Source organism: Lepidochelys olivacea (genome assembly GCF_965140295.1).
Source record: "Lepidochelys olivacea isolate rLepOli2 genome assembly, chromosome: 2".
NCBI lineage: Eukaryota > Metazoa > Chordata > Testudines > Cheloniidae > Lepidochelys > Lepidochelys olivacea.
In genome coordinates, this window is record NC_140412.1 from 147,470,289 (window position 1) to 147,488,431 (window position 18,143).

The 18,143-nt window shown below is 43.0% G+C and overlaps 1 protein-coding gene across 2 annotated transcripts in view; it reads left to right on the forward strand.

Moving 5' to 3' along the window:
* The window catches only part of NFX1 (nuclear transcription factor, X-box binding 1), a 229,281-nt gene that overhangs the window by 99,450 nt on the left and 111,688 nt on the right, over positions 1–18,143 (forward strand). For both annotated transcript variants that reach the window (XM_084619772.1, XM_084619773.1), the window contains one exon: positions 16,354–16,384. In XM_084619772.1, coding sequence (XP_084475898.1) covers positions 16,354–16,384 — 31 coding nt within the window. The remainder of the gene's footprint in view (positions 1–16,353; positions 16,385–18,143) is intronic.

Consider the following 18,143-nt stretch of genomic DNA (forward strand, 5'->3'; position numbering starts at 1 on the left):
TCATCCTTATCGGACGTTCTGCTGCAGAGCAGCAACTTGGAGGTCTGTCCACATGTTCATAACACACTATGCTCTAACTCAAGCTGCAACTGTATACCAGCTTCCTTGCACTCTCTGCTAGTCAACCACGTGTGGAATAAACACAAGGACAATCACTCGAAGAAGAAATAGAGGGTACTTATTGTAACTGGAGGTTCTTCAAGATGTGTGGTCCCTAACTGTATTCCCCTACCTGCCCTCCATCCCCTCTGCTTTGGATTCTGTAAAAAGAGGAACAGGAGAGGCACTGATCCATACTGCCTCTTATACCCTCAGTCAGGAGCACGAGAGAAACTGTTGCGCATGTGAGCGTTAAGAGACACTGCTTTGAAGAATTTCTGGACTTGGGCACATGGCACACGTGTACCCACTTGTGGAATACAACGGATAGGGACCACACACTTTGAAAAATCTCCAGGTACAGTAAGTAACCTCCATTTACTCACCCTTTGCAGTAACTGTGGTTCTTCGAGCTCTGTCCCCCTGTTGATGATCACTACCTACCCTCCTTCCCCTCTGCTTCAGAGTTTCCTCTATGGAAGATTGTGGTAGAGAAGGAGTTGAGGGTAGTTTGCCTGCACAGACCTCTGTGTGGGGCACAAGAATGTATGGGACAGATGCACAGGCCAAGTGGATGCTAATAAAAATTTCCAATTGAAGTTGCATGGGGCGCGCACGGACGCGTGCAAACACCCACCCACCCACCCTCTGAAGTGGAGTACCTATGGGGGGCACATCTCAAAAAAGTAGTTTTTAACTGCACAGGGTGAGTTACCTCTCCTTATGTGTGTCATCTGTTATTGGCTGTGTGTGTGTGTGCTTGCTGTGTGCTGCTTTTGCTCTGGCCAGATAGCCTGTCCAGCAGGCTCCAGTCCAAGAAGACCACAGGCTCCATTCAGTAGCGAAGGAACTTGGCCAGGTTTATTGTCCACGAAGCACTGTCCTAGAGTCCTGGCTCAATGGTTACAGGTATGTTAACACATGTATGCCCATTACAATGGATTCAGCTCTGTCAACAGCGGGACTTTCTATTCCCCCCTCGGCTAAACATAACACCCTGTCTGTGACCCCTCTTTTATACACTGATACAAATAAATTACCTATTGCCCCTCTGATGTGGTTAGTTACCACCCTTTACATTGTACTTCTTGGTTTAATCAAAGCATCTCTATCCATCATCCTATGATCCTGACCGTATCTTTAAGAGGGGTCAGTAAGTCCCTGTACCATCTTCAGGGAGTGTGTTTACACCATAACCTTGTATTGGGGTTTTCTGGCACTACCCTTCTAGAATGTGCTTACATGACTACTTAGTTCCTAGGCGTGCTTGTGTTTTTGCAACGCCAGCCCTGTTCTTGCCAAGTTCATGTATTGGACGGTGAACCCGCAAGCCGGCATCTGCTTTATAACAGGGCAGGGCTTGACTTTTGTTTGGGCCTTAGGTCTTACACCAGGCCCTTATACCAGGCCTCATGTCTCAGGCTCTCTCTTTCTACTACATTCCCCCACTTTTTGCCTTTTTATGGGGAGGATATTTTAACCATTGTCACGGAAAAAGCATAATGCATGGACTGAAGATGTCCCAGTGGGCTAAACACTGTTATAGGGCCACCTTATTTTACCTTCTCCACATTCATTCCCCATCTGTTCATTGGTCTGCACATTCCCTCGTATGACTGGTGGACAGATTTTAAGTTCCAGTTATGTCTTAGTTCCTTATGGTGGGCCTGGGAATGTTAGCTCAGGAACTTTGAGGAATGTAATTTTATGTTTGAGATTTGGGCACACACACCCATATTATATATATGGGAATATATGTATAGTATCACAGAATATCAGGGTTGGAAGGGACCTCAGCAGATCATCCTGCTCAAAGCAGGACCAATCCACAATTAAATCATCCAACCAGTTTTTGCCCCATATCCCTAAATGGCCCCCTCAAGGATTGAACTCACAACCCTGGGTTTAGCAGGCCAATGCTCAAACCACTGAGGTATCCCTCCCCCCCGTGTACATGTGACACTGCCTCATATTTGAGCATCACAATCCTTTTCTAATCTGCTGTTGTTGTCTGGCCCTTTTACTTTGGTTCTGCAGATAGCAACACACTCATATTAGGGCAATTACAGTTACCATCTGTATTATCATTAGTAGTAGGATGAGTGTTTTGGAATACTGGGATAGGCATTATTTCAGGGTGTCCCACAGTGCTATGTATATAAGAAGTAAAACAGAAGTTTGGAGTAGACACATCACAAATGAGGCCTTTATATATAAATATTTTGTAATTAGTTACTAACTACATAATACTGTACATCCATGTTACAGGTTACCCTTACTGCTGATTGTCACCCTCTATTCCTGAGGGAATTCAGCACCAAAAAACTAAAAATTTCTGTGGACACTATTTTAAAATTCTGCATATTTTATTTGTCAAAATAACATAATATAATCACATGAGTTTCAATATTTTGGTAATTTTATTTCAAAATACTTGTCAGCAAGTATGTCTGTAACAATACAGACAAAAAAGATTCAGGAAATGTGTGTTTAACAAATAGATTCCTTACTAGGCATGTTAATACAGAACTTTGAGTAATTAATTTAAACTACAAAAAAGAAACTTATTTCCTGCACCCCTCAGAAGAAGTACAAAGGCTCGGGGGTCAGAGGTAATGGAGGAACTGAGGGAGAAGGAAGGAGCCTGGGAGTGAACCAGGAGGGTTGTTGGGTGTGGATAGGAGAAGTATGGAACATTTTCTTTTTGGAGGGATTGCTAGGGAGTTGGGAAGCCCAACTATGTAGACCCTGGCTCTTCCATTCAGTCAGACACGTCTGTCCCTGTCCCTGAGTGGGCCTGCACCCACTGTTTCCCTGTGCCCCTCCATTCATCCCCTGATTCAATACTGTCACCCCACAAGCTCCTGTGCCCCTGATCCAGTCTGTCCCGCTCCCCCCACTAGCCCTTCTGAACCCCAGTCTGTGATCTCCCAGCAGCCCTGTGGGCCCCACTCTGCTTCCTAACCTGGCTCCACAGGCAGGCTGCTGTGATGAACGCAGCGGCTAGCTGTTACTGCTGGTCAGCTGGCTGTTCTGGTGCCACAGCGGCCTCTGGTGGGCGAAAGGTGGAACTGCAGCACTTTTTCAGCAGACTGTATTTTCGAGGGGGTAGGGGGGAAATTCTGCATCAGACACAAATTCTGCATGTTTGCAGTGGCATAGAATTCCCCCAGGAATAATCCTCTGATCAGCTTCTCTAGGCAGGAAACAGGAACAGCTAGTTTCTGTGTTCCATTGGTTGCATACCTCTGATACACCAGTAGTTGACGTAGATCCAGTTATTTCTTATAGATGCTGTCTTCCAGATAAACCTACTGAATGGACAGTAACCAATTTACCAAATATTGCTGTGTCAGAATTTAATTGTTAACCAGACACCGAACAAGAATGTTTTGAATAACCTGCTTCATTTAGGATGCAGTGTCACTGACCCCAAATTTTGACTGTTACTAACAGGGAATTTGTTTGCATAATTTGACATATTGCCAACTCATTACTGTTTTTGTTATACACCAGCAATGCCAATGCCAGCTAGCTGTTTGTTTCTAATGAGGTTAGGTGATTAAAAAAGGAAAATATTTCCTAATGAGTTGGTTATGGTAGTTACTATGTAACTTCCATAAACAGTACAAATAACTTCTTTGCTGGTTTGTTGTTTCCTTGCTTTGTTGTTGGCTGCCATTAGTTTAATTTTTACCTGTGTGTTGGTTAAACAGTTTAGCAATGGCGTTTACACAGTAGCTAAATTCATTCATATTTCAATGGTAAAGATTTAAAACCACCAGCACATGAACTCACTTTGCTTAATAATATACAATTTAAATGACAGTTAGACCTGGTCCAGCTAGTGGTATTTAGCTGATTGCCTACCTAATTGTCCATATATAGTAGACTGAGGTGTAGTTGGCTAGTCTGTTGTTTATAAAGCACTTCATTTTTCTTTTCTTGATGCCTGGGGGTTTCTTCACTGTGTACTGATGTCTTCTGGTGTCTTCAGTCAGTGGGATGCAACCATAAACAGCTTAAGTTGATTAACAGAATAAAGTTTTTACATTCCTCTTTTTTTCAGTAACCCAGATTTAATACACAGATTAACTTAGTGTGCATTATTAATTTTTTATATACTAAATATAGTGCTTAACTGCTGAAATAGATGTACACGATCTTCTGTGAGAGGGAGTACTGCTCTCCCCTGCTGAGCACTCTGTTTTAGCAAAGGAGTTAGTAACAGAATTTTTATCCAAGCTTTCTAGAGTTAATTTGCTTGTGATACCAATTCCACTTCTGCTAACTGTTTAGAAGCACAAACTTTAACCACCACTACTTCTCTTTAACATAACATTAAAGAAAGAGTGTAAACATTAAACCAAACTGAATTTTAAATGCTGGTCTATGAAAACACATTGAGAGTATTAAACTTTCATAACACTTAGATGTATTTGGGGAAAAAAAGGTGTTAATGTGTTGAAATTATTTGGTTAGCTTTAACATTTTGGAACATAACCAGACATAGTTTATATTGATATCTTTTTTACCATTTTTGCTATAACATTCTTATAACTATATTTTAATACTTAATAAAGGTGCAAAGAAGTTTATAAAAACCCAAACAAGAAATTGACATTTTGTTAATATTACTGTTGTTGAATTACTGGTGATGTTTCCCTTTACATTTTTTCCTTTGACTAAAAAATCCCCTTGTGATTACTAAAAGAGAATTCTTTTTGTTTGCAATTGCATTATTTGTTGAGGCAGAAATATATGTACATATATTTATAACTGAGGCCTTTTTGAGCTTTTGCAAAAAAAATTAATTGGTTAATACTGTTACGATGGTTATACCCCAACCATAATATTAAAATAATGTAGTACCATTTATATTTTTAAAAAGTATAAAAGTGACTCTTGTTGTAACAAAATAAAAGAAAAAAGTGGTCACGTGACACACAGCACAGAGCAACATACAAGATATACAGGACAAAATTACAATTAAAACTGAATGGCACCAGAATTATATTTATAACTATACAAGATAAGGCATTAAGAACCTTAGGTATTAAAGCAATGCATTATAGAAAATAAACAGGTGAGTAAAAGAGTTAAAGATCTAACTAAGCAAGTTATTACCGTTTCATTTTAAACTTTTAATAAGAATTGATAAAAATTCATATGAAGTTATTTTCCCCCTTTGTTGTATTAGATTAATAAGTTAAGGCATTTTCCATTTCTTTATATTACTTTACTTTAAAAACTCTTCTATATGGAAATGTTTCAAATATTAGTCAGTGGTTAAAATTAGAAGCAGAGTCTGCATTTCTGTTGCTTGGCAACCATATCTTCAAGAAAATTAGGAGTAATTCCAGCTGTTGATTCCTGAAGAGTGTAAATAATTAATTTACTGGATTTATTTAAAGTAAAACTTTTACCTAATTTTCTCTGTTATTTTGTTCTGTTTTCAGTTGTTTTTGTCTTTTTTAGCAATGGTGATTTTTGGAATAACTATAACTTTTAAAACAGAGAGAGAAAGCAGAAGTGAGAAGAGGCGGGGAGTGCAGGGGAAGGGAGGGATACCTGAGCCAAGAGAGATTAACTCTATCAAATTATCTTAAAGTACAGGCAGCAGCAGTGAGTTTAGCAAACTGAGAGAGGATATAAGGGAAAACTTAACTGAAGTAAAAATATTTGAGAAAGAAGATTATATTATTAGATCTGAGCTGAGGCTCCGTGGGTTAAAGCAGTTGGGAACCTGCACCCCTGGTTTTTATCCTGGCTCTGAGATGAGAGTAGGGGTCATTACTTGCTCTTGCAATATCTGAATTTGTTCCCCCAGTGTCTGTTGCTTTTGTCCTCATGCCAAATAGATTGCAAGAGTGCCCTTGCCTGCTACAGTTAACTGTTTTGGGGCAACTCTATGTATTAATGCATCAATTTTAGGTATTAAACTGCTCACTCTCAGTATTTCACTTTGAAATTCTTTTTTGTCCACTCCCCCATGATAAAGTCGCAGCTCCAGTTTCCTAATGTGCTCTGTGAACTGTTCCATTTTTTCCTTCATCTGATTTACCAATACAGTGAAAGTATTGTTTGCTACTTCTCCCTCCTGTGCACTTTTCCTGTTCTGACAAACACCAGTCTAGGACTCAGTTTAGCTTTTAGTGGAACCTGGCTTTTATCAGACAATGCAAGGGCCCGTGGCCAGTTTGGGTCATTCCCAGAGGCCCCATTGCAGCACCCATTCCAATCACTCCATGTTACATCTTTTAATTTTTCTCAGGCCACCTTTTTCCATTTCTGTTTCCATTCTTCAGGCACTATATAGGTACCCGAAACCCATTGCTGACCAATATTTATAACCGGGGATGGCACTTCTATTTTTTGAAGATTCTTTACAGCTATTTCCAACATTTTATTCTGTTCCTGTGCTTTCTGTAACGTATAATGTCTCTGAACTGCTTGCCACCCTGCTAGGAGAGCAGAAGCATTTCAGATCTCTGTTGCTTCTCTTGCTTCTTTTTTTTTTTTCTTCTGTTAGTTGCCCTGCCAATTTTGTGGCCTGTTGTGTACATTTCTTACTCTTATTATTTTCTAAGGCTATAGTCTTTGCCCAACCTTATAGATTCCATTCCATGTTTCTTCCCCCTATCTCTTTTAAATTCATATGGACCTCCTTTACTGGCAGTCCAACATGTCCATACCTTATGAAACTCATCAAAAACATTGTTGCAGGTGGTTTTGGGTACATGTCGTCAGTCGCCCCTCCCTCCGTGAAAGCAATGGCAGACAATCGTTTTGCGCCTTTTTTCTGTGCAGACACCATATCACGGCAAGCATGGAGCCTGCTCAGCTCACCGTCACCGCTGTTGTGTCCTGGGTGCTGCTGTTAGCAGACGGTGCAACTGCTAACCGCCATCATCCACCACTTCCGCTGCAACTCTACTCTCCTGCTCTTGTAAATGAGCTCAGTCTCAATAGCAAATTTCTCCATGTTGTCGACATCCACCGCTTCTGCTGCAACTCAGCTTTCCTGCAGATGCCAAACCACGGCAAGCAAGGAGCCCACTCAGTTCACCGGCACTGCTGCTGTTGTGAGCATTGTAAACACCTCATGTGTTATCCTGGAGTATATACATAACCGGGCTAAGAGACACCAGCACAAGGACGATTTTGATGAAGATATGGACACAGAAGTTCGTGAAAGGATGGGCTGTGGCAATTGGGACATCCATGGTGGCAGTAAGGCTGGTTGATACAGTGGAACGCCAATTCTGGGCCCGGGAAGCGAGCACAGACTTGTGGGACCGCGTAGTGTTGCAGGTATGGGATGATTCACAGTGGCTGTGAAACTTTCGCATGCGTAAGGCCACTTTCCTTGAACTCTGTGAGTTGCTTTTCCCCGCCCTGAAGCACAGGAATACCAAGATGAGAGCTGCCCTGACAGTTGAGAAGTGAGTGGCGATAGCCCTGTGGAAGCTTGCAATGCCAGACAGCTACCGGTCAGTCAGGAATCAATTTGGAGTGGGCAAGTCCACTGTGCAGGCTGCTGTGATCCAAGTAGCCAGTGCAATCATTGACGTTCTGTTATCAAGGGTAGTGACTCTGGGAAATGTGCAAGTCATGGTGGATGGCTTTGCTGCAGTGGGGTTCCCTAACTGTGGTGGGGTGATAGACGGAACGCATATCCCTATCTTGGCACCGGACTACCTTGCCAACCAGTACATAAACTGCAAGGGGTACTTCTCAATGGTGTTGCAAGCACTGGTGGACCACAAGGGACATTTCGCCAACATCAACATGGGATGGCCAGGAGAGGTGCATGATGCTTGCATATTTAGGAACTCCAGGCTGTTCAAGCAGCTGCAAGAAGGAACTTACTTCCCAGACCAGAAAATTACTGTTGGGGATGTTGAAATGCTAATAGTTATCCTTGGAGACCCAGCCTACTCATGAAGCCTTACACAGGCAACCTGGACAGTAGTAAGGAGCAATTCAACTATAGGCTGAGGAAGTGTAGAATGGTGGTAGAATGTGCCTTTGGACATTTAAAAACTTGCTGGTGCTGTTTGCTAACTAGGTCAGACCTCAGCACAAGCAACATTCCCATTGTTATTGCTGCTTGCTGTATGCTGCGTCATATCTGTGAGAGTAAGGGGGAGATGATTATGGCGGGGTGGGAGGTTGAGGCAAATCGTCTGGCATCCGATTTTGAGCAGCCAGACACCAGGGTGATTAGAAGAGCACAGCTAGGCGCACTGCACATCAGAGAGGCTTTGAAAACCAGTTTCATGACTGGCCAGGCTACGGGTGCAACCATTGTGTGTGTTTCTCCTTAATGCAAACCCGCTCCCCTTAGTTGATTTTAATTCCCTGTAACCAAACCACTGTCCCTCCCCCTTTCGAAATAAAGTAACTATTGTTTTGAAACCATGCATTCTTTCTTTATTAATAAAATAAAAAAGTGAGTTAACTGACAAGGTAGCCTGGGTGGGGTGGGAGGGAAGGACAAGGCCACATTGCTTTTTGTAGCCACGCTACAAATCAAACTGTTTGAATGACAGCCTTCTGTTGCTTGGGCCATCCTCTGGAGTGCAGTGGCTGGGTGCCTGGAGCCTCCCCCCACTGCGTTCTTGGGCGCCCGGTTGAGGATGATATGGAACTTAGGGAGGAGATCACGCGGTTATACAATGGATGCAGTGGGGGTCTGTGCTCCTGTTGGCTTTCCCGAAGCTCCACCAGATGCTTCATCATATCCGTTTGCTCCCCCATTAGCCTCAGCATCGCCTCCTGCCTCTGCTCTTCGTGCTCCTGCCTCTGCTCTTCATGCTCTCTTAATGCTTTCCTGGCCTCTAACACTGAATGCCTCCATGCATTAAGCTGTGCCTTATCAGTGCGGGGGGACTGCATGAGCTTGGAAGACATGTCATCATGAGCATGTGCATTTTTTTCGCTTTCTAATCTGCAGTAACCTCAGGGATGGAGATGATAGGGGGAGCATAGAAACATTTGCGCCTGGGGGTGGGGGGGAGATAAAAAGGGAGATTAAAATTTAAGATGGTACATTTCTGAGAACAAAAGGGATACTCTTTCACAGTGAATCCAGCAATTCACAGTAGACAGCACATGTGCTTTAGGTACAAGGTCACATTTTTCCTTTTATATTGAGAGCCTGCCAGTATGGTGACACATCACACACGGCTGGGCAACAGAATTCGGTTTCCAGGCAGCCATGGTGTCATAAATATAAAGGGGGAGGGGGGGAGGCGGCTTTTGTCTGTCTGTGTGATACCTTTGCTGGGAACCGGGAACAGATCAAGGATGCAAGCCCTCCAACTCCTGTAAAGTTAGTTAGTAATCTAGCTAGAAAATGCATTAGGTTTTCTTTGTTTTGGCTTGTGAAATTTGCTGTGCTGGAGGAAATGCGTATTCCTGTTTTTGTGCCTTTTTGTAACTTAAGGTTTTGCCTAGAGGGATTCTCTATGATTTGAATCTGACTGCCTGTAAGACTACCTTCCATTCTGATCTTACAGAGTTGTTCTCTTTATCTTTTTTTTTGTTCTAATAATAAAGTTCTATTTTTTAAGAACCTGATTGGGTTTTTTGGATCTTAAAAATCCAAGGCTGGTCTGTGCTCATCTTGTTTATTCTCAAGCCTCCCCAGGAAAGGGGGTGTAAGGGCTTCGGGGGGGTATTTTGGGGAAATAGGAACTCCAAGTGGTCCTTTCCCTGTTCTTCGTCTAAATCACTCGGTGGTAGTAGCATACTGTTCAAGGACAAGGCGAAATTTGTGCCTTGGGAAAGTTTTTAACCTAAGCTGGTAAAAATAAGCTTAGGGGGTCTTTCATGCGGGTCCCCACATCTGTACCCTAGAGTTCAGTGTGAGGAGGGACCCCTGTGACACATGGCTTACCTGGCGCACAGGGTACGCGGGGTTGGCTTCTTATGTATACCAAGTGGGAATGGTTTCAAACTGCAGCGCCATCCTTTCCCATAGCAAGCAATGGGTTGGGTTTCACTTTTAAAAGGAGGGGTTGCTGCTTTTGGGTGGATGTGCAGCACACACCTCCCCCCACCCCACCTCATGGCTATTCTCTGGGATGATCCCTTAACCCCTCCCCCCCGCCGCTTGGCTATTCTCCAGGATGATCCCTTTTAGCCAAGCACAAACAGCCCAGCATGAACGGGGTCCTTTTACTGTTCCCTTACAAAAATTTGCCTATTTCAGGCAGTTGACCATGAAAGATATCGCTTTCCTGAGGCTAACACAGAAAGATATAGACCAAATGTTGCTTGAATGCGACCAAAACCTAGGGCCATTCGCTGCCATGCTTTGTGCTGCAGTGATTCCAGAATACTTGCTACTGGCTTGCCTTGGTAAAGTGTCCTACTGTGGAGGATGAAATAAGGCAGCCCTTCCCAGAAACCTTCTGCAATGGCTTTCAGGGTACCTCCAGGAGAGCTTCATGGAAATGTCCCTAGAGGATTCTTGCTCCATCCCCAGACATGTGAACAGACTTTTCCAGTAGCTGTACTGACCGTGAATGCATCTCAAGTCTTCAGGGCAAATCAAACATGAAACAGTATTGCTTTTAAACCCTGTACTGTAGTTACAAATGTGTACTCACCAGAGGTGCCTTCTCCGGCTTCAGGGTCGGGGATTGGCTTCAGGGTGATGAAAAGGTCCTGGCAGCTGGGGAGAACGGATTCACCGCTTGCCTGCTGCACATTCCCCTCCTCCTCCTCTTCCTCATCCACAAAATCCTCTTCCCTGTTGCATGAAACTCCCCCCTTGCAGGTGTCCACGGACAGTGGTGGGGTAGTGGTAGGGTCCCCCCTAGAATGCCGTGCAGCTGATTATAGAAGCGACAGGTGTGGGGCTCTGACCCAGAGCACCCGTTTGCTTCCTTTGTCTTTTGGTACGCTTGCCTGAGCTCCTTAACTTTCATGTGGCACTGCTATGTGTCGCTGTTTTAGCTTCTGTTCATCATGCCCTGTGAGATTTTGGCAAATATATTGGCATTTCTTCTTTTTGATCGGAGTTCTGCCTGCACAGATGCTTCTCCCCATACACCAATCAGATCCAGTGTCTCCCTTTTGGTCCATGCTGGAGCTCATTTGCGATTGTGGGAGGACTGCATGGTCACCTGTGCTGCTGAGCTCGCCACGCTGACCAAACAGGAAATGAAATTCAAAAGCTCCTGAGGCTTTTCCTGTATACCTGGCTAGTGCATCGGAGTTCAAATTACTATCCAGAGCGGTCACATTGGAGCACTCTGGGATAGCTCCCAGAGGCCAATACCGTCTATTTGAGTCAGCACTACCCCAAATTCAACTCAGCAAGGTCGATTTTAGCGCTACTCCCCTCGCTGGGGAGGAGTGATCTTAAACACAAAAAAGAAGCTTCCAAGAAGTGAAAGATTGGACAAGTGACCGGGGGGAGTATAAAAATATTGCTCAGGCATACGGGTGTGAAATCAGGAAGGCCAAATCAGCCTTGGAGTTGCAGCTAGCAAGGGATGTTAAGCGTAACAAAAGGGTTTCTTCAGGTATGTTAGCAACAAGAAGGTCAGGGAAAAGTGTGGGCCACTTACTGAATGGGGGAGGCAACCTAGTGACAGAGGATGTGGAAAAAGCTAATGTACTCAATGCTTTTTTCGCCTCTGTCTTCATGAACAAGGTCAGCTCCCAGACTACTGCACTGGGCAGCAAAGCATGAGGAGGAGGTGACCAGCCCTCTGTGGAGAAAGAAGTGGTTCGGGACTATTTAGAAAAGCTGGACAAGCACAAGTCCATGGGGCCGAATGCGCTGCATCCGAGAGTGCTAAAGGAGTTGGCGGCTGTGATTGCAGAGCCATTGGCCATTATCTTTGAAAACTCACGGTGATCGGGCAGGTCCCGGATGACTGGAAAATGGCTAATGTAGTGCCCATCTTTAAAAAAAGGGAAGGAGGAGGATCCTGGGAACTACAGGCCGGTCAGCCTCACCTCAGTCCCTGGAAAAATCATGGAGCAGGTCCTCAAGGAATCAATCTTGAAGCACTTAGAGGAGAGGAAAGTGATCAGGAACAGTCAGCATGGATTCACCAAGGTCAAGTCATTCCTGACTAATCTAATTGCTTTCTATGATGAGATAACTGGCTCTGTGGATGAGGGGAAAGCAGTGGATGTGTTATTCCTTGACTTTAGCAAAGCTTTTGATATGGTCTCCCACAGTATTCTTGCCAGCAAGTTAAAGAAGTATGGGCTGGATGAATGGACAAAAAGGTGGATAGAAAGCTGGCTATATCGTCGGGCTTAGTGGGTAGTGATCAATGTCTCCATGTCTGGTTGGCAGCTGGTATCAAGCGAAGTGCCCCAAGGGTCGGTCCTGGAGCCGGTTTTGTTCAATATCTTCATTAATGATCTGGAGGACGGCTTGGATTGCACCCTCAGCAAGTTTGCAGATGACACTAAACTGGGAGGAGAGGTAGATATGCTGGAGGGTAGGGATAGGAAACAGAGGGACCTAGACAAATTAGAGGATTGGGCCAAAAGAAATCTTATGAGGTTCAACAAGGACAAGTGTAGAGTCCTGCACTTAGGACGGAAGAATCCCATGCACTGCTACAGACTAGGGACCGAATGGCTAGGCAGCAGTTCTGCAGAAAAGGACCTAGGGGTTACAGTGGACGAGAAGCTGGATATGAGTCAACAGTATGCCCTTGTTGCCAAGAAGACTAACGGCATTTTGGGGTGTATAAATAGGAGCATTGCCAGCAGATCGAGGGACGTGATCATTCCCCTCTACTCGGCATTGGTGAGGCCTCATTTGGAGTATTGTGTCCAGTTTTGGGCCCCACACTACAAGAAGGATGTGGAAAAATTGGAAAGAGTCCAGTGGAGGGCAACAAATTATTAGGGGACTGAACACATGACTAATGAGGAGAAGCTGAGGAAACTGGAATTATTTAGTCTGCAGAAGAGAAGAATGAGGGGGGATTTGATAGCTGCTTTTAAGTACCTGAAAGGGAGTTCCAAAGAGGATGGCTCTAGACTGTTCTCAGTGGTAGCAGATGACAGAACAAGGAGTAATGGTCTCAAGTTGCAGTGGGGGAGGTTTAGGTGGATATTAAGAAAAGCTTTTTCACTAGGAGTGTGATGAATCACTGGAATGCGTTACCTAGGGAGGTGGTGGAATCTCTTTCCTTAGAGGTTTTTAAGGTCAGGCTTGACAAGCCCTGGCTGGGATGATTTAGTTGGGGATTAGGTCCTGCTTTGAGCAGGGGGTTGGACTAGATGACCTCCTGAGGTCCTTTCCAACCCTGATATTCTATGAGTCTATCCCTTCAATAGCAGGGATACTGATCAAGTTGTTTCTTTTCTCCCATTTAAGTCTCCATTTTCTCTCATTCCAAACATCTGTTTCTTGGGATAGCAAGAATTAGAGCATCTTCTGAAAAGAGATCCCCTCTTCTCCTCATAGACAACCCAAGCCTGCTGACAGTGTGGGGACACAGCCCTGGAACACCCCCTTCCCACCCTCATGGCCGCCCTCCCCTCTCCAGGAAAGCAGCGGCCTCTCCAGGCAGCTTCCTGCCTCTGCCTCTACCTCTACCTGCCTGGCGAAGCTCAGCTGCTCCACAGGGAGGGAGGCCCACTACTCCATGTGACCGAGCAATCTCGGGGGGGGGGGGGGGTTGTATATGACCCAGCATGCCCCCTCCCCACTCGTCGCCTCTGCTTCCGATCCCTTCTTTTCTTGATAGACTGCTTGCTACTGCATCTGGCATGGCTTTCTGACTTAATATGAGAGTAGACAATTTAAAGGTGATCACAACTTAGTTGAAAGTTTTTTGACTGGACTATGATGCTTTTGTTGGGTGCATATGGGAGGTAGTTCAAGCAACGAAACTCTGACAATATTGATTGCCACTGTGGACATACGGGTGTGGTTAACCCTTCATTCATGGATTTCAGACTTGAGAATTTCTTGTTACGAGATGTCATATTTTTGGTAAGATTTAAATTGACTATTAATGGAAACTTTTGTTCTGGGATATGAAATAGGATTCCCAACAGTGCAGCAAAATGGTACTGAAGCAAAATAACCGCAACAGTTTACAGTAGAATTTTTTAAATTAGTGCATTATTTTATTATTATTAATAGATCTCCGGTGAAAGTGCAAAATATCTCTTCCATTTTCTCTCCCATTAGTTTTTTAAAAAATGGATTTGGATTTATCACTTGAATCTTTGAAAATAATAGACAAAAACAGTCAGATGTGCTGTAGCTTTTTTTTAGAAGCAGGAAAATAAAATATTCTTCTGGATAGGTAAAAGGGATGCTCTGCTAGTGTTTGCTTTGCAGTGTCTGTCTGTTCCCTTCATAGATGTTGTCACCATTAATATAGCTAATATTTCTTTGGGAATGAGGTGAGGAGGTAAAAAAACGGTGCACTACTTTACTGTTTGTGTTGAAGAACCTCTAAGAAAAAGAGTAGTTAAAAATTGGTGTGATATGTAAACATAAAATAAAATGGGTATTTTGAGGTTCTTCTTTGACTGCTTTGTCCTATGTGTATTCCACATATGGGTACACGTCCACCCCATGTGCGTGAAATTGGAGGTTTCTAGCAAGTAGTGTCCGTTGACCCGCACCTGTGCAATTGACCTGTGTTCTGAATCAAGTGCACAAATGGTGGGGTAGACTGACACCTCTCTATTTCCTTCTTACTGCCACGTGGCTTGAGTCAGAATCTGCTATATCCACAGATTTCTCAGTGCTGCTTTCTTCTTCAAACCTGTAAATATATTGTACATAGTTTTGCTTTAATATTTTAGTGTTGTTTGAGTTTTTAATCTTAGTAAATCTTAGTGTCTCCCCTGTGGGTCCAACAAGCAGCAATCATGCCTTCTGTCCTCCAGTAAAAGGATATTCCATTCTTACTGACCCAACAACAATTAGATTCTTGAAAGGTCTAGGTAAGATCTTCTCATAAGTGGTGAAAACTGCATTACAATGGGACATCAACCTTGTACAGTCAGTACTTACCAAGTCACCATTTGAATCATTAGCAACATGTTGTATGATGCACATTCCCATGAAGATCACTTTTTTAGTTGCTATCACATTGGCCAGAAGCCAGAGCCAACTGGGAGCACTTGTGGTTTTGCTATTTTCATCAGCAGGTTTCCCTTTGCCTTCACCTTCACCTGACATTCGTCCCTAAAGAAATTTCTGAGCTTTGCATCAATTGACCTATCTGCTTAATGGCATTCTTTTCAAAATTTCATACTTCCAAAGAGACGAGGAGACTTCACTCTTTGGACATCAGACAAGCTGTAGTGTTCTACTTGCAAAGGACAAAATCAATTAATAAATCACTAAGACTGTTTGGCACTATAGTGGAATGGTTGCGAGGGCAGGTATAAACTGCTCAAAGACTCTCTAACTGGATCTCTGGCTGCATCATTCTGTTTGTCCAGTTTACACACTTCTCCCCTGAATGTGGTAAGAGCCCATTCCACAAGAGCACAAGCAACCTCGACAGCATCTCTTCAAGAAGTACCTATACTGGACATCCATGGATCGGCTACCTGGAGTTCTGTGATACATTCACAATATATTAGGCCTTAGTTCAAGCATCCTCTACAAATGTAGCTGTTTGGACTGTGGTATTACAAGCATCTATACCAACTGCCTCCTCATACCCCCTCCTGTTAAACACAGCTTATCAATCACCCACAGGTAGAATACACTTAGGGACTCGTGTTCCAAGAAGAGATAGAAGTTACTGACCTGTAACTGGAGGTTCTTTAAAATATCTGGTCCTTATCTGTATTCCACTACGCAGCCTCCTTCCCCTCTGCTTCAAATTCTTCTGCTTAGTGGTAAGAGAGGAACTGGAGAGGCATTGGTCTGATGCCCCTACCATCAGTTCGGAGCATGAGGAGAAAAACTTGCAGGACCAAATGAGCACTACTTGCTAGAAATCTCTGATCACAAGCACATGGTGTGCACACCTACCCTTGTGTGGAATACAGATAGAGACCAGACCATCCTGTTACAGGTCAGTAGCCTCCATTTTTTTCCCTCCTTTTATGATCAGGTTTTTTGTCCCACTTACTGTGTATGCGAATATTTGTAGTAGCTAAAAACCAATTGCTTGACTTTTTTTTTTTTCATTTGTTATACTGTCTGTAGTTGTTCGCTTTCTAGAACATTAAGCTCTCACTACATATCATTTGCTGTGATTTAATCTTTTCCTATCTGTTTCTTAGGAAGTCCCATGTGCCCTCCTCAAAAATAAAGGTAAATAGTTGTAATATACTAACCGTGAAATAGAAGCTTTAAAAACATTCTACTCAAACTGATGTATTTTTTGTGTTTGTTACTTCATATATTGAATGAAAGTATGTGGATGAAGAGATCAGATGCCAGTGGAGGTTGTATGAAGTATAGTGTCAATTTCATCCACTACACAATACTCTGATTTCATGTGCAAAGTTGGTGGTCTTGGGTTTTACGTATTTTTGCTACCTTTTTGTACTATATTATTTGCTTTGATTGCTCTTTTTAAGTTTATTTTAGATATTTAACACTCTTGTTCACTTAAATAGGGTCAAAATCTTTAAATTCTTTGGAATCAAAGCATGGGTGTGTATATATTTATATGCTGATTCATCAAATTGGTAGAAGGATTCAAATAATAGTAAATACATCAATATACCTTTCTATGTGCTTTCAGTGTTGGAAATTTCCAATGCAAATAGTTGGTTTATTCTCCTTCTGAATAGATCTTTTATTAAATCTATACTTGTGACCTCATGGAGGGGAAGCCCGTTAGAACTTTTCAGACAAAAAAAAGTCACCACCACTTACTTAACCTTATTTACTAAAGTTTTTCCCCCTTTTTCTAGTATTTTCACCGTTGTGTCAAATGCACTTGCGCAATCTTAACCCTAAGTTTAGTGTTTTAGATCAGAATAGTTGTTTAAAATAGTTAACAAAGTGTGCAGCATAAAATGTATCTGAGTTTGTTTCTCCTCCTGAAATTCTTAATGTTTCAAGTTTCCATAAGCAATATTTTCTAATTGGATTGTAGTTCCAATCCATATTAAGCCCAAAGACTTCATATAGTCCAAAACGTTTCAGTCCTCAGCAGACTATACTGTGTCCCACAGGCATAGAACAGGAGAGACCAAGCTGCCACCAGTGGCAGAGGCCCCTGCAATGGAAGGGAATTGATTAGGTGAGATCTGCCCAGATGATCCCAGCAGGTGAACCCCATGCTACAAAGGAAGGCAAAAAAAAAACAAAAAAAACCAAGGTCCCTTGCAATCTGACCTAGAGAAAAATTCCTTCCCAACCCCAAATCTCATGATCAGTATAACACTGACCATTATGAGCAAGAGACACTAGTCAGTTTTCTAGAATGAATTCTATGTACCACCTCAGAGCACTGGTCCACCCCATCTCTAATGCTTCAGAGGAAGGCAAAAATAAAAAACCCACAGAATACGTCTAGCCAATTGCTTATTGGTAATGGGTCTACCCTTTTATTTCTACTGAATGGTCGATTTTAGACCAATAGAGCGGTTTTTAACTTTTCAATCTTTTAATCTTCTCTTTGTTTTATTAGAGGAAATTTCCTGTGTTGTTGGGGGAGGCTTTAGTCACTGGTGTTTAACCATTAGGAATAGTGAAGGCTGTTCATCTTGTGGCTCAACATTTCCCATTTCAGACACTTGTATTCAATTCTTGACATGCTTGGCATTTGCCAATTTAGTGCTGCTTTTTCTAGATTTTCATTTGTCAGAAGCATTGCATGTCCCAGCTAGGATCCACGTGATACAGGAAGCCATGAGAATTTTGAGGACAGGTTCAGAATAAGAACTGATTCCAGGCTCTTTTGCACACTTTCAACCTTAGAGACTCCAAAGTCCAGTGCTGAAAAATTCTTGGTTTTCAGGGAGTCTGGATTGTCCAGTAGGCCGCAGAGTTCTGCAGTGTTCTTACTTAGTGCCAAAGGACCATTAGAAGAAAAAAGAACGGCAGTACCACTGTTCTT